The following is a 17,406-nucleotide window of genomic DNA, read 5'->3' on the forward strand; positions in this document are numbered from 1 at the left end:
CGGAAAAAGTAATTAAAAATTTAGATTCTGAAAGCCTCTAAAACTCTACGAAGGAATTATTGTGGTTTGCAACCGGTTGAAGGATCACAGATTAAACAAATATGTTGTTTTTTTTTTTTTTTTTAGTAAAACTGGAATTTAGGCGGAGATTATAGTTAACACGGTAAGTTTTGTAAAGGATGAACATTCACTTATTTAGACACATATGGGCCTAGATTATAAATCAACATGTTAACTCTAACGTTACAGTGAAATAATATAGTTAACAAGTGTAATGGAGACTTTTTGTTCTACAATGTAAATTGTATAGTTATAAATCGAACATGAATTAACACTGACATGTCTGGGATGTCAGTATGGACATTTTTATTTTGTGTATCAGAAAATATTTAGACATATACAAAATAAATATATATGTCTGTGGTTAACTTAACAGTGAATTATTATTATTATTATTATTATTATTAAGAAGCATAAAAAAGATACTTTTTGTTCTACATGACAAATTATGCAGTATACATTTATAAATCAAACATAAAACACTGCTGACATCATGTAGTTTATATCACACTAAATTTGTGACAGGATTATTTAGATTAATACAGTTGCGTGACAGTTGGGAAACCACTGAAAATGGGTTTTCCGACTATATCTATAATTGTATATATTTTTCACTTATTGTCATGTGTTTAATTGATCTTTTGACCTCCACAGCAGCCCAAGTGGAGAAAAAAAATCCCCTGTAAGGTTTATCTCTCCTTGGAACCCAAAACTCTGCAGCTGTGAAACCTACTCCTGGAAACCACCTTCGATCTCTTTCCTCCTCTCTGCTGTATCAGATTTTTTAGGATCTTGATCTTTCAGTTTCAATACTTTCAATAAATCAATGGCCCTATACGGACGAATCATGTAGGAGATATGAACAGGGAACTAAGCTGATTGCTTAGTTCCCTGTTCATATCTAAATGAGCCTCTCAGCCTGGGCTGTATAGGAAACATATAGGAGAATTGTCAAAAAATATAAAGAAGAGGATAAGAGTTTGTCGAATTAATTTGATTGGCATTTACATTGTAATGTTTTATGAGTCAGGAATAGTGAGGTAATGTATAAATGAAGGCATTCTGTACAGCAGGTAGGCGGATAGATAATGGGAGAGATTTACCACAGTCACTAATCTGATACTGTTTGTGCTAAATAGGTTTCATTCACATCTGCATGACATTTAAACTTTGAGAACATGTCTAAATTTAACTTAAAAACAGATATACAGATGCTTCATTGCTTCATGCTTTCTTAAGAGTGACCCAGTTATATCAAGTCTATAGAGTAGGTTGACACAGGTGGGAGGGGTTCTTTCCGTGTGCAGAAAAAGCAACCCGATGAAATTTTGTATGAATTTGTACGGAAATGTATGATTTTTAGAAGAAAAAAAAAAAACGTAAGCAAGATCCACCCCTAACAGATCGTAAGCAGTAAGAAGATCGTACAAAAATATACGAATTAACCACCAGTTCGCAAAAAACGTAAAATAGTTATGAATTGCCATTAAAGTGATTTGGAAAAGGAGTTTCAATGAATGACGCAAATATGCATAATTAATTAGTGTTTTCTTGCTATTATTTTTTTATTTATTTTATTTCTTGCAAGTATAAATGTATTACTTTAAGTCAGCATGAAACGGAAGTTGCGATATAGTCTTTTCTTCCCTATCCACCTTATTTTTCAGGTAAGAGCGGGCGCGGCCATTTATAATTTTAATGTGTCTGGCTTCCGGTGTCATTCCCGTTATTTTTAGCTGTCAGACCACCTTCCGTATTCAACTTACGAAGAAAGTGTAACACCTCTCGCAGTTCAAACGCTTTTGTCCTACGCCTTCCATATTCAAATTGTGAAGATTGACGCAACGTACGGAAGTTGAATATGGAAGGCGGAACTTGCGGAAGCTAGATATTTTACTTTATAACTTTTTAAATATGGATATTTTTCTTACACAAACGCATCGCTTCGCTTCAGAAGGCCTTTATTTAACCCCCCGGAGCCGTGTGGAGTACGTTCATGATGGATGGATGCACTTTCTTGAGCTTCAAACTCGTTGGTCCTGTTCACTGCCATTATAAAGCTTGACGTGTCAGGATATTTATTAATATAACTCAGATTGTGTTCATCAGAAAGAAGAAAGGATGGCTTAAGGATGAGTAAATCTTGGAGTGATTTTCATTTTAAAGTGAACTAATCCTTTAATTATAAGCACGCTGGTCTGTAGCTCAAACGGTTTTACAGTTTACTTTGATATTATTCTCGTTATTTTCCTATAGCGGCTAATAAATCAGAAGTCTCACACATTCACGGAAAACACCTTACTTCCATGTTGAAAAATAAGGTGGATTGTGACGTATATCCGACTGTAACAGCTTCTCAAACAACAAGAAATGTAGGCCAGGAGTTTGTCCATTGGGAATTGAGTGAATCATTGAATTATTGTGGTTTGCTACTAGTCGATCTCATGTAAGTGACAGGTTGTCCCGCCCTCACGCCAGTAAACACATCCTCAAAGAAGAGAAGAGATGTTGCTGCAAGAAGGAGAGGAAGTTATTTTGATTAAAAATTATGAGAGCACATGGATTTAAAAATCACAGATCAATCATTTATAAAACTGCATTATTCCATACAAAATAAGAATTGTCACTTTTGGTGTCATGGTGACTTTAAGTGAAGCTAGCAAACAGTAGAAGACAAGACAGGAGATGAACATTTAAATGACCCTGGATTCACCTTTGGTGTGGTATGTGTGTGTGGTGGGGGATGTTTCATTCACTGCAACTTTCTAAAAAAGTGTTACCCACAGGTCGTCTCGGTGGCTGAGTATCACGGCACCGGGGGGGTAGAGATAAAAATGCAACATTTTAATTAAGCATTAAACACTGGTCAGTCTCGCACATCACTAAGTCTGTATGTCTGTTTGTGGTGTCTGTTTCCAGAATGACTCACAAATATTTTGAGGTCAATGGAAAACTGTGCACTTTAACATCATCACATGCACATGTGCTCATGCTAAATGATTCGCCATGTACATTTGATGTTCTAGATGCATTTTAAAAGCTTCAGACATGTACTGTTTGAGTGGGAGCAACAGGGTTGGAGTGAGTTGTACGGTCCGATTAATCATCGAATTAGTTACTTTATTTTACTCAGAAACACAAGTGATGTCATGGCTTCATAGTTGAGCAATGCTCTTTATTAATGCTGTGTTTCATAAGAAACTGCAATAGTATTATTAATACTCTTTAATTGTTGTAATTGATTACACAACTTTCCGGGATACTTAATTTTATTTTTTGTGTCATTCTTCATTCAAATAATTGGAGCTATAATTTGAACAATATGAATCAAAATATTGTGAAATTATTACTAAGAAACGGTCTAACATGTTTTTTTAGATTACGCTCTGTTTGATATTCAGTTATTTATGCAACGACATTCAAACACTTTGCTGTATGACACCACAGCAAATAGTGACATAGTTGCGATCTGTGTTGTGTAATCTATGAGAAAGTCATAAATCACATGCCATCATAGGGAAGTAGACTACTAAAATAAAATGGCGACTAAATGTTTTTTTTTTCTCTCCCTTTTAATGAAGCACCCCCGTAATAACCCCTCCTTGTTCTTCTGCAATGGATGGATGAGCGCTCTCAGTCTCTCAGCGCGCAGACACAACAGAGGCGCGTTCACGAGCTGCGAGCTCTGCTGAGCACGTGAGCGTCAGTGGTCAGAAACAATGGCTCGCGCTGACCGATATTATAAGTGACGATCACAATGTGCCAACCAAGTGAGCACAAAGGCAGACAACCTATAAAACAAAACATATAGACCACAGCCCTCAAGGGTGTGTGAAAAAGAGAGAGCTTGCTTGTTACCCTTGATGATTATGCAATTACGCAGACTATCACATGGCAACAGGTTGGACATGTCGGAGAACTTAAACAAGCAGCACTACTTTTCCGTTCCAGACAAATAACCTGATCGTGACTTTCCGTAACAAAATGTGCTATGCATTGTGTTATTTTGGTACTGAAGCAAAGTGAAATTATCAGCAACCCAGAGGTGGTACATTTCTGGAAAAGGAAAAGCGAAACTGTTGCAACCCGATGAAAGCGAGAGAAGGGAAATAAAAAATAGTTTAATTAAAATAATTCATAGGAAATAACACAACAGCAGATTTCTAACTAATATGATCTTAGGTAGATTTCAGGGTAATTGGCTCTTCATAACCGAACACCTGAACTTTGTTCAAAGTATTTGAACGGTTTCTGAAACGTGTATTCGTTCATCATCGCATTACTAAACTACTCTGACAGTGTTTTCTGCTCTGAAATTAAGGGCAACACTAATGTTGAATTCACATTATGACACATACGGAGACCAGTGTAGTCAATTCTCGAACAAATGACTCTTACGAGCCGGTTCTTTTTAGTAAATCAAAAACATACGGCTCCACGCTGTAGTCCGATTCCCGAACAAATGACTCGTATGAACTGGTTCTTTTTAGTGAATCGAAAACACTGAATCGGTTACTCCCCATGTCCCACTCGAAATCTTAGGCTCGTGAGACATATTCATATGGTTGTTGGTTGTTCATATGATAACGTGTTAAAGATACACATTATGAGTTTTGTTGTAATCAATGGTATTTTACATAAATGAATAAATCGTTACCACGTGTTTGTTTATCATTCTATTTGTATTTAAAATAACCTACAATTAGTGTTAATTACTTATTTGCATTTATCCTGCCTCTAAAAGGTCTGTCAAAAATCACATAAATAAGGTTTTTCATGTTTAAGAAATATATTTATATTTCTTATTTGTTAGATATGTTCTGTTAAAGTATGAAACGATCTCATGACCTCTCAAATGAAATAAAAACTTTTTTTTTTTAATTATTATCATTTTTAAAAATATTTAATCTTGAAAAGAATCGAACCTAAGAAGAACCATCCTTTACGATTCCATTCCTCGCTACAACACAGCCTCAGTACCGCAGAAACAGCGCTAAACTTGAGGGAGGATGCCCGGACCCCTCACGCTCTGTTTCCCCCTGTTTTCCAAACTTTCACTCTCACTCAGAGTGCACATTGTGCTCTAAGAAACGCGCTACCACCCCTCCCTGCCTTTTTACCTCAAAAAACACAATATAATTGTTCTAAAAGAACAACAGTGGACGATTAGCGCGGACCTCTTGCTCAAAAGGCGCTCTAAAGAGTGAATAGTAGAGACGTTGTGCGCATGCGCAGTACCCGAGGCGCCAAATTTAGCGGGAGGTAGAGCCAGCCCTAGCTTTGTCTGATGGATCTGTTTACAATATCGCACACTCCGCTAGAGAGCTTAATATCGGCACTTCCTCCTCGAAGAGGAGCTGACAGAACTCACTTGAGCTGAGCGCACTCATCATCACCTCTCTACCCTCCTCTTAAACAGCGGGATGGCGAGGCGGCACAGACACAGGTGAGATTTAAGTTTTATGCATTTTGATGAACTTTCGCGCATGTATTTCCTTATATTACGAGACTGCGCTCCATAGCCACATGCGAGCATTTAGACGCAAGACAGTTCGTCCTCATACCATTACATTTGTTAAATGCATGCTCAGAAATGTATCGCTTAAATTTGGTTGCATTTTTACAAACGCACCCATCTCTCCGCGGAATGGTTATTTCTTCTGGGTGCGCTGCGCCGCGCTGAACAGGTGGATGGCATGTGCGCTCCCCGCTCGCGCCCGCGCGGTGGTCTCGCGCTCGTGTTCATTTAAATTTTCATTCATCCACCGTGCGCGCAGGTAGCGCGTGTGAGTCCGCTGGACAGGTTACGGTGTGATTCGGTACTTCCCCAAAATTTACACACTCATTTTGATTCAGAAACAACTGACGAGAGGCACAATGTCAGCGTCAACGTAGTGTGGTTAAAAATAGCGGGCGGTTGCAGAAACATCTCGGCATGTTCGTGTGTTATTTTTTTTTTTTTACGCTTTATTATAACGTTTGGATTAATTTGGAGATTATATGTGAGCCGGATGGATTATATCCACTTATCCGCTTTACAGTTGTCGGATTTTGAACGACTAGTATTATAGTCTTAAAGGGATAGTTCACCCAAAAATGAAATTCTGTCATCATCTACTCACCCTCACGCATGACTTTCTTTTTTGCGTAGGACAAAAAAAAAAGAAGAAAGATTTCAGGCAGAATGTGAGGGTCTGACAGCTTCGGTCTCTATTCACTTTCACTGCATCTTTTTTTCCATGCGATGAAAGTGAACGGTGACTGTGGCTGTCATCCTCCCTAACATTTCCCTTTGAAGAAATATTAAGCAGGATGAAAGAAGAAAATATGTCATACAGGTTTAGCGTGAGGGTGAATAACTGATGACAGAATTTTCACTTTTGCATGCACTGTTTCTTTAAGTTTGTGTTTCAAATTTCAAAGCCATCATCCAGTTCATATACATGTACTTTTTTTATCAATAGAGACTTTTTTTTAAAAGCTCAGAGGCATTTGTTGTTGTATTTGTCACATGAGATAATGATAAACTACTTAGACTCAAACTGAAGTTTTAAAAAAAATTCCTTTGAATAAGGTTTCAGCCACAGTGGGTGTATTTTGACAAATATTTAAACTCACATGTACAGTTAGTCAACAACCCTCATTGCACACTAAGATGAAACCGTATCTATTTGACTATATTTTTTTTTATTTCAGTGAGCTAGGTGCGTTTTGAGTTTTACATTTCAGGTTCCAAGTCTCCAAGTACTCAAGGAAGTGATCTATCATCTTTATCTTTCACTTTAAGCACTGGCATTAAGGATAAACGTGAGGTTTAAAAGTACGTATACACATACACCTGTGGCACAAAGGCCAGGAGAACATTGTTCTCCACGTCTGCTTGTGCTCTATCGTGATTGGCCAAGAGCTGGCCAGGTGAGATGGTTTTGACAGTACCTGTGCAGGTCTGAACACGCTCCCATCATGAAACAGTGCCAGTCCACGCACACGCTCGCTGTTTCTGTGGAAACCAAAAACATCAGAACAGGTTTCACTGAGCGTGTCCCCCTGCACCCTAACCTGCCGGCTGTACTGGTTCATCCACTCTGGTTTTGTGTTGACTGTGTTATCGCATAATTTTTTTATAAAGCGTGATAGATGTATGGGGGTGAAAGGGTGTTTTTTATGTATGTCAACAACACGCATTTAACATGTTCATGAGGATCTGCTCGTTTTTCCTCATCCTTGTTTGTTCTTTTGCTGTTCTATGCAACAATCTATGCCCCCCCCCCATAACCCCCTAGGGTTATTACCCTAACTCTTTATCTCACAATCATTCATTTTCCCTCCAGTGTTTACAGTAGCGACGAAGATGATGATGATGTGGAGATTTATGATCACGACTACGATGGTCCTCATGCCAAGACAGGAAAACGACACCTCGGCAAGACACGCTGGACCCGTGAGGAGGTATGCAAAACTGTTGTCTGGCTTTGTTTGGGTGTTATTTTTTTAGTAAAACCCTCTGATCTATGCTTAAAAAACATAAATATGCTTTAAAAATATGAATTGTTTTAAATTATATAATACAAATAATTCTAAATTAATATTTTAAATGTTTTATATATATATACAGTCAAACCAAAATTTATTCAGACACCTTGAATATTTCATTCATTAATACAGTTTATTCACTATAGTTTAAAAAATGGTAATAAAATATGACAAGATCTCAGAGTTAAACTGTCAGAAAAAATAATCTTAATTATGTCAGATAACACTTAAGCAAAACATGGTCAGGTCAAAGTGTCTGAATAACTTTTGGTCCCAAATTTACTGGTAGTCCACTGTATGAAAAAGTTTTGGGTATAATATGTCACAGTTTACTTTATTTTGCTATCCTCACTTACATAAATTAACTATAGTGTCCTGCACACACTAGTAAAAATATATCCGAATAATGTTTGGTTTGACTGTATATATAAAGTCACATGTACAAATGTGTCTATATGTATATGTGTGTGTTTTGCATTTTTTAAATATATAGTTTTAGCACAGCTATTATTCTAATATATAATTCGAAGAAAAAAAGTAATTGTTTTATGGTCTTGCACACACTAAATTTTAGATTATATTCCTTATTTTTGCACATTTTTGACATTCAAATGTTTTAGAATAGTAATTTTGTTTTATATTGTATCCTATGTATTCATTAAAAAATTGATCACACATTACATTTAGTTTAACTGATAACCCTTTATTCTTCAAGTAGCTTTTGTGAGGTGTTTATTTAATGGAATATCATTTCTGTATTGTTTGTTTAACAATGCATCATTTGATTATGTATTTAATGTTTTGACTCTTTTTACAGGATGAGAAGTTGAAGAGGCTGGTAGAGCATCATGGTTCAGAAGACTGGAAAGTCATTGCCAGCTTTCTACCTGTGAGTGTTGTGTCTATGATTGTTTAAGTGAGTGAGTGTGTATGTATGTGGCTTGTGTATTTAGGCTTTAGGGGGTTAGGTTAGGTTATGTTAGGTGTGGTGTTTTATATATATGCATTTGCATGTGAATAGCCAAAAGGATCAGGTACTGTAGAAGTGTGTGCACGTTTTGGAGGATTTTGCATAATTGGGTATTCCTCATTGGTTGGCCTAGTTTGGAACAGAGTCAAATGGGGGGGATATGGCAAGGTTTCAGAATCCACTGTGCACCTGCAAGCACACACGGATGTACAAACACACACACACACACACACAAATGTGCACTCAGGTAGAAGCATATGTTCACATACAAACTCAGGCACAAACACATACAGTGTACACACATACAGATACTGCAGTCAAAAATCATCTATATCTAGATAGAGATTGCTACGCATCAATCTCATCACACAAACAAGAATAAGAAACTAAAGCTGTTTCATTTCTGATTCACTCTGTGGGGTTTCCGAAACACCTGGGATCTCATGCGCGGAACATTGAACTTATATAAAATTTACTTTAATTCAAGTTACACACCACAATGACAACCCAAAATTAGTTTCCATTCTCTGTTACCTCACTGTACTTGTGTGTGTGTGTGTGTGTGTGTTTCACAGAATCGAACAGATGTTCAGTGTCAGCATCGTTGGCAGAAAGTTCTCAACCCTGAACTTATCAAAGGACCGTGGACGAAAGAAGAAGACCAACGGGTAAGACATCTACAACCTGACATAAAATAACCATACCACAACCAATATGTTACCTCAGATAACCAAAACACAGCCACAGGATTGCAATTACACAACCCACTAATCCGCATACAACCAGGAGAAAGTTGAGCGGGAAAGTAAAGATCCATTGAGCGGGTGTTGTGTTGTAATGATTAACTGGCGAGACCAGGTGTTTCTCTATTTATCGTCATTTTTATGACCCAGCAGAAGTCATTAGCAGGTGTATTTCGGAGATATTCAGCGTAATACCACTATCTGTATCTGTGTGCAATCTTAAAACACTTATGCAATGTTAGTTCCCTTTCTCTCTGGGTTTGTGCTGGCCCCCTTGTTCACCTCCTTTTCCTTTTCCCACACTTGAATCGCTTGCTCACCATGATTTTCTTTTCTCTCTGTCTCAGGTGATCGAGTTGGTTCAGAAGTACGGCCCCAAACGGTGGTCTGTGATTGCGAAGCACTTAAAGGGGCGGATCGGTAAGCAATGTAGAGAACGCTGGCACAACCACCTGAACCCTGAGGTGAAGAAGACTTCCTGGACTGAGGAGGAAGATCAGATCATCTATCAGGCGCATGAGAAACTTGGAAACCGATGGGCTGAGATTGCCAAGCTACTTCCGGGCAGGTAAGGAAATGCTATTTATATGCTTATATTCTACATATCTGTATGTGATTTATGACAATCTTATATTATTTTCTTGTCATCAGAACCGACAATGCCATAAAGAACCACTGGAACTCCACTATGCGGCGGAAGGTCGAGCAAGAGGGCTACCTTCAGCATGCTGCTAAAGTCAGCCCCACTCCACTAAACAACAGCTACGTTAAACCTCACCTCCTAAACTACAGTCACACACCAACCAACACATCCATGCCTGCCTCTTCCATGAGCAATCAGTATCCGTACTACATGCCTGACTCACAACGGGTACGAGAAAACGTATCTCTCATATGTTTACCTGTTAAAATAATAGTTTGAAGCAGCATTTTGGATGAATTCTTCAGTTGGTAATTGATCTTTTTTTTTTTTTTTCTTGTGTTCAGGTGCCATTTCCACTTGCTCTTCAATTGAACATCTTGAACATTCCTCAACATGGCACTGCTCCTATCCAGGTAACCAAAGAGCAAATGAAACCATTCTATATATTAAGCAGGGATGCATAAAACTGATCGACAGTGACAGTAAAGACATTTACAATGTTTCTATTTTAAATAAACGCTGTTCGTTGAACTTTCTATTCATCAAAGAATCCTGAAAAAATGATCTTTGTTTCCACAAAAAAATTAAGCAGCACAACTGTTTCAACATTGATAACAATAAGAAATGTTTCAGCATATTAGAATGATTTCTGAAGGATCATGTGACACTGAAAATTGGAGTAATGATGCTGGAAATTCAGCTTTGCCATCACGCATTTTAAAATATATAAAAATAGAAAACACTTATTTTAATTGGTAATAATATTTCACAATATTTTCTGACACGTTTTCTCTTTATTGTTTTCATATTATTTCGATGCTCCTTGTTTTTTATCTGATCGCATTCACAAACTCACAACTCATTTTGCTCAATTTTGATTCCTGTGATATAGAGACACTACAGCGATGAGGACCCCGAGAAAGAAAAGAGGGTGAAGGAGATTGAGATGCTCTTGATGTCAACAGAAAATGAGCTAAAGGGACAACAGGCACTACCAGTAAGTGTGTGTGTCTGTGTTTTTGTGTAAGTGTGTGTGTGATTAATTGGAGGAAGCATCTGGGGGTCTATTTCACATTCTAACTGCTTGGCTAAATGATGCAATTGTGCCTTATCACACCACAAGCTCTGTTTAACTCCTTGTGCAACTCCGAACCCCCTCCCAACACTTCACATCATTCAACTCAACAAGTTCCCTTTCTCTCTGACTGTTCTTCCTGCATGCATCCCTCTCTTTATTTTGCTTAATTTCTGCCACTTACTCTTGTTTTCCTGCTCTCTCTAGCAGATCTCCATGAACGGCTACAGTGGGTGGAACAGAGGCTCTTTGACGGACACCTCGGTCGGCGTAGTCGTTTCAGTCCCGGCTCCATCCCTAGACCAGGGATGCCTTCCAGAAGAAAGCGCCCATGGCAACACAAACAGCCCAAACAATGACTCCAGCTCCAGTTTACCAGAGTTCATTGACGCCATTGATTCGGTAAGAGACCATAAAAGCATCCTATATTAGATCTAAAAGGAACCGTGACCTTGTAACAGTCAGCTGATAGCCTGCGTTTAGTTACCTGACACCCTCGGTGTCCTCATGTGATCTCGTCTTCTCAGGCCCCGTCTATCTGGGCCAACTTACACTCTGATAGGAGGTTGCCTAAAACGGAGGCTCAATCCAATCAGGGTTCGCCCACCCACAACGACGACAGCACATTTCTTTGCTCTACCCCCAAACTTTCAGCCATCAGACACCTGCCTTTTTCTCCCTCTCAGGTAGTCTGAAACTTCTCCGCAATAATCAATCAGTCACCCAATAACTCAATCAGCACCATGAATCAATCTCTTCACACTAATACAAATCAGTCTGCATTAGTCAACATGCGTAGGATTCATCTAAAGGTCGTCAGCATACATAACCCACATTTATAATGCCTCTGAGTGTTTTTTAGGGTGTCATAATGTGTGTGCTAAGGAAAAAGTGTTAGATTGTGTTAGATTTATGACACTCTAACACTTTTTATCCCTTCGGAATGACTGTGCAAATCAGTGCTTGGTTGTTTTTAGTGAATTAGTTTCCTGGTGATATCAAACATAACCAAGACAGCATTTGACTTTAATATCAGAAATCATTTGAGTTTATTGCTCACAAAGGAATGCTGCTTTGTTTTCTTAATTGCCAGGGGCAAATTGAAAGGAATGTCTAATGAACACCGCATGCAATCACTTTTAATTTCCTTTGACAGATATTTATGTTGCACTTGACAATTTTATGCTTGGCAAATATTTGCAGTGTTCTTCATTACATGCTAGTGTTGCTCTGATCGTACAGTACCATAATAACCAGCTACCATAATGCTTTTAGCCTAGTTACAGTAGTGCATGATGAATCATATGTCTGATTTTGACCCCGGTTAGAGGTCCCTCCTACACCTCTGAATGATAAATATGTGGTTTTCAATGTAATATCTCATTGGTGTCTTCCTTTCCTTTGTTGTAGTTCTTTAATGCATCAGTGAGCCCAGATTCAGAAAGTCAAAATTTACCGGTCACACCCTCACCTGTCTGCTCCCAGAAAGCACTGCAGCAAGACCTTGCTCTTCGGCCTCAGAAGGAAAATGAGCTGTAAGGGCCCGTTTCAATTCTTTTTGCATTTGTAATGGTTCTTTATTTGATCCATAAAGAAGTTTCCCATACAGATATAAAGCATAATAATCAGAGCTAATAATCAAATGACTGAGACTTATTAAGATTTAATGTGATTCTAATAAAACACAAAATAATTCATAATGCAAATATGGGCATTCTGTTTCAGGTTCCGGACCCCCAACCTGAGGCGTTCTATCATGGAGTGCTCTCCTCGCACGCCCACCCCATTCAAATCCACACTGACAATGCAAGACACCAAATACGGACCGTTGAAAAGGGTGAGACTCCTTAGTTTCTATGAGAAATACATTTCATCCAATTCTATCCAATAAATATCCAATTTTATCCAATACATTAAAAAGCATTTAAACGGATAGTTCACCCAAAAATGAAAATTCTGTCATCATTTACAGTTCCAAACCTGTATGAATTTCTATGTTCTGCTGTACACAAAGAAAGATATTTGGAAGAATGTTTGTAACCAAGCAGATCTCGCCCCCCTCCCATTGACTACCATAGTAGGAAAAATAAATACTTACATTCTAAATACATTCTTCCAAATATTTTATTCATACAGGTTTGGAACTGTAAATGATGACAGAATTTTCATTTTTGGGTGAACTATCCCTTTAACATCAGCCAGTAACCAATATGTAACCGATACTTTATGCATCACTACTTTGGAATATTTTAGTCAAGACTCTATTCTGGTTCCAGGCCCACAGCCCTTCACTGGACTCTGGGGTGGTTGGTACTATCAAACAGGAGCCTCAGGAGTGTGAGATCAGCGTCGGGGGGGTGCATCTGGACCAGCCCCCCCTGAAGAAGATCAAACAGGAGGTCAGTTTGGGCTAATGTGCACCCCTTCATTTGAATACATCTCAATGTGATATTCAAATAGCAGAAATGTAAAAACTTCTTGTCTGTAGGTTGCTATTTGAATTTGTTAGTAATATCAGTATGCAGTCAAACTTGTCTGAACCGTCAGTGTAAGAATGGGGGTGTGAATTGGACATTTGATATTATACGTAGGATGATTATGAAAGCAATACACTGTAATTTATGCCTGGTGGATTTGTACATCGTTAATAATGGATTCGGATCTATAGGTGGATTCGGCTTGTCTGCAGTGGGAGGAGCAAGATCTCCACACCCAGCTGTTCCCTTCCAGTGGCTCCACCCATGACATGCCTGTGAGTGTCTTGATTTTGTTTGTATACGTACGTTGATCTCCACCTATGTAAATAAATTTAATTTATCAGCATTATATCGATATGTGACGACTTCTCTTTGGGACTTACAGGATCTGTTGACTAGCTCTGTGCTGATGCTTCCCAATGCAGAGAAAACTGAGGACGGACACAAAGCCGCCCAGCTGCCCCGCAGAGCCATGGGAAGTCCTATGCAGGTATAATATCTACCATGACACCCATTCGAAACGTATGTCCATCGGAAAGTGTGTAGTTGTTTAGTAAAACTTTATAGCTCATTTTGTAGTACCACATATTAACTTTATGACTCCAGGTGCTGAATTGTGCCATAAAATTGTAAACTTATGATTTATTAGACACTGAAGCGTATGCTATGCAAAACCTGACCAGTGGCCTTCATCTTTGACTTTTTCTACTTCTCTCCATCTTTACTTCCTCTCCTTTTCTCTCTCGCAGCAGTTGAGCACATGGGAACAGGTGCTTTGTGGGAAGACGGAAGAGCAGACGATGCCCTCTGAAGCCACGCACAAATACCTCAGCAATTATTCTTCACGAGCACTGGTCATGTAAAGAGACAGATAGAATGAGACAAAGACAAAAATAGAAAGGGAAGAAGGAGGGAGAGTGAAAGAAGACAATCATTCTGAAAAGAAGTAAAAGAGGAACACTCCTACACTTCTGGTACATTATTTGGGAGAGGCTCAAAGCCAGTTTGTAGACTGCACAGTTGATGTTAGTCGCCATTGTTTAAGCTGTGCCGTCGCTTATTTGATTCAAGCAACCAAAGACATTTTACATGTTGTGTTTTTCTACCTTTTTTGATTTCAATTTAATAATATTGTATTATATATTTTGTATTATATATGGGAAATGAATTCTCTATGTGGGTTCTAATTTTATGGATTTTAATATAAGGAACAATTTGCAGTAATTTATTATTATTTTGTATTAAGAATAATAATTAACTACGATGGGCGCCTTTGCCAGTGTTTGACCCCAGTATTGCTCACTTCTTAATCGCTAAATGTGTGTTAATTGTAAGGAGCGTGTATCCTCCTAGCATTATCAGAATCATACACCTAAAACTAGACAAGATTTGTACTCCGTATCTGTGGGAGTCCCACAGAACTGCCCTTGCAGAGATATGTATTTCATATGTATTTCAGCCAAATGCCTAAAAGCACTGTTATGTATTCATGGCCAAAACAAACCATGCCCAATGCCTAAAAATGACTTTGCCAAGTTTGAAAATGCAAGTTTGCCTAATGTAGATCTTAGGTGATGTATCTAGCATAAAAAGATACTCTGTCAGTTTAGTAGTGTTGCCATTTCAAAAGCGTTCAAGATCGAAACCACAACGTTGAGCTTTCATTGTATTAGCACTATTTCAGGTTTTAGATCAACTATGCAAAAGATTTCAACAGAACAAAAAGTGTTTGTTTTTTTACAGTTTTTGTATTTGCTAAATAGGAAAAACAAGGTTTACCAAGCATTTTCAAGTCAAGGGTTTAAATGGTAACAAATTTGCCTTTGAGATGATGTAACATTTCTTGATCATGTTTTCTTAAACACTTTTTTTTTTATGTCAATTTGTAATCAGATTTACATTTGGTATTTTTTACTTTTTGAAACACTGAAATGATTGTTGCTTTTATACCTAGTCGGCTTGTTTTTGATATTTCAATCAGCCTTTGATACTAAGATTGCAGTGTCCAATCAAAAGCATTTAGCAATAACGTTTTTGTTATTCGCTGCCTTTTTGTATTAGCTTCAAGTACAAACACTTTTTTTTTTACACTGATTATGAACTTTTCATACATTTTTATACAAACTTTTATAACTGCCTTGTAAATAAAGTGTGTTTTTGAAAAAATATCTCTGGCTTTATAGTTTCTTTTCCAAGTTTGAATGGCTTGTTCCTCAATGTTTAATAAAATATATTCACTTGCACAGATGTCCGTAAGATCAAAATGAAACTACTTTCTGTGTTTGATGCCAAATTACATGAAAAACGAAAATAGTAATTGATTTTTATTATTTAATCAGTTTCATTTAATGAAATGCTATACAGTGGCACTAAAGTATTTGAAGACCTTAGTAAGTCTTAAGTAAAAAGTCTGTGCTATCTTTAAAAAATTCCACTTGATGTTTGGTTTTCTTTATAACAAAATCCAAAAGACATTCATACATTTTTAAGTGTGGCTTAAAATACTGATCCAAAGGGCAACCAAATACTTTTTCAGGCCTATGATGGCTAATTGTGACCTTAATCCAGTTGTGAAGAAGCAACTTCACACACCCACATAAATGAAGGCAGCCATTTTCCATAGACCACTGCGCCATCTCAACTAGCATTCACTCAAACACTTGCGGGCAGTGAGATAACTACAATAGTATTCAAATGGTTCTGTAAAACTCATAAAGAAATGATAAAGGCTCAATATGAATGGAGAGAATCGGGAATGACCTATTAACTCTTTATCAGCGTTTGTAGTAAGGGATATGCAAATGCCACCAACTGTATTCTCTCAGGCTATCTTAGGAATGCTTTCCCTGAATGCCTATACACACCATCACACACACATATTGCCACATTAGATAAAACATCTATTTGTTCATACTGATGTGTTGACTATTTTTGAGGGTGAATTTGAGATCTTTAAGCGAGGTGTTTTGTAGAGAGCTGTCAGTCCCCTAGGGCTTCACACTGATGGAAACACTTTCCAGCTCTAGCCCTAACAGATGCTCCCCCTGTGTGTGTCTGTGTGGGTGAGAAAATGAAGAAAAAAAAAAAAGAAAGTAAAAGAACATTATGGGTTTATACTAGCATTTGAACATGTATATGTGTATGTTTGAGGTGCAGAAACTCTGCTTCAGAGTCTCTTGAGGATATTGTTTTCCTGTGTGGCTGTTGAAGGCGGAGGCCCGGCTCAGACCAGGGCCTAAATTTACAGCTGCCCAGCTCTCACATCCCCCATCCTGACCACCTGCTCACTGGCCTCCCCACACCCACATTCAGCCCCAAAAACACACCAGTGGTGCCAAATATACACTGACACATCGCTAGTGACGAGCTGGAGGGCTATTCATGGTTCAGTACACTAGAATAATATCACAACCCTAAACCACACATAACGTTGATTTACCGTAAGAAAGATCTAGATATGTGTTCAAAATAGGGTGGTTTTCAGATAAAAAGAGGTGATGATGACCCAATATAAATTGTTCTGTCGTCTTATTTTTATCTGGTTAAAAGTACTGTAGTTAAAATGATACACAGTTAAAGAGGATGCCTGAAAGGGGAAAGGGAGGTAGAAAAATGGAGAGATGAGAGGAGAAACAGAGAATTATTGTCTAAAGAGAGTTTTGCTACTGTGTCAGCTGATGTTCTTTTGTGCAAGCATCTGTTCACTAAATGTGTGTTTGAGTGTGTGCGAACGCTGTGGGTTACAGGAACGGAAAGGCCTGTCAATGAAGAGACATGAGCAGACTTTCAGAACAGGAGCACAGCCCCCCAAAACCCCACACACCTGCTCTCTGTCTGAGAGAGAGAGAGAGAGAGAGAGAGAGAGAGAGAGAGAGAGAGAGAGAAAGAAAGAAAGAAAGATAGAA

The 17,406-nt window shown here is 38.1% G+C and overlaps 1 protein-coding gene across 4 annotated transcripts; it reads left to right on the plus strand.

Annotated features, from left to right (window-relative positions):
* The first annotated feature begins 5,318 nt into the window (after positions 1–5,318).
* Positions 5,319–15,669, plus strand: myb (v-myb avian myeloblastosis viral oncogene homolog). Of its 4 annotated transcripts, XM_051879369.1 has the most exons (16): positions 5,319–5,506; positions 7,392–7,509; positions 8,411–8,482; positions 9,139–9,231; positions 9,654–9,874; positions 9,958–10,177; positions 10,294–10,362; positions 10,842–10,946; positions 11,235–11,426; positions 11,552–11,710; positions 12,435–12,559; positions 12,750–12,861; positions 13,301–13,423; positions 13,693–13,776; positions 13,887–13,991; positions 14,251–15,669. In XM_051879369.1, the coding sequence occupies exons 1-16, from the start codon at positions 5,484–5,486 to the stop codon at positions 14,362–14,364; spliced, it is 1,935 nt and encodes a 644-aa protein (XP_051735329.1). In that variant the 5' UTR covers positions 5,319–5,483; the 3' UTR covers positions 14,365–15,669. The 4 variants fall into 4 exon arrangements, with proteins under 4 accessions (XP_051735329.1, XP_051735326.1, XP_051735328.1 ...); XM_051879366.1 differs by lacking the exon at positions 11,552–11,710 and having other exon boundaries at positions 5,322–5,506; positions 11,232–11,426; XM_051879368.1 differs by lacking the exon at positions 11,552–11,710 and having other exon boundaries at positions 5,322–5,506; positions 11,232–11,426; positions 14,254–15,669.
* The last annotated feature ends 1,737 nt before the right edge of the window (positions 15,670–17,406 follow it).

The sequence above is a fragment of the Ctenopharyngodon idella genome, chromosome 22, assembly GCF_019924925.1.
Source record: "Ctenopharyngodon idella isolate HZGC_01 chromosome 22, HZGC01, whole genome shotgun sequence".
Taxonomy (NCBI): Eukaryota; Metazoa; Chordata; class Actinopteri; order Cypriniformes; family Xenocyprididae; genus Ctenopharyngodon; species Ctenopharyngodon idella.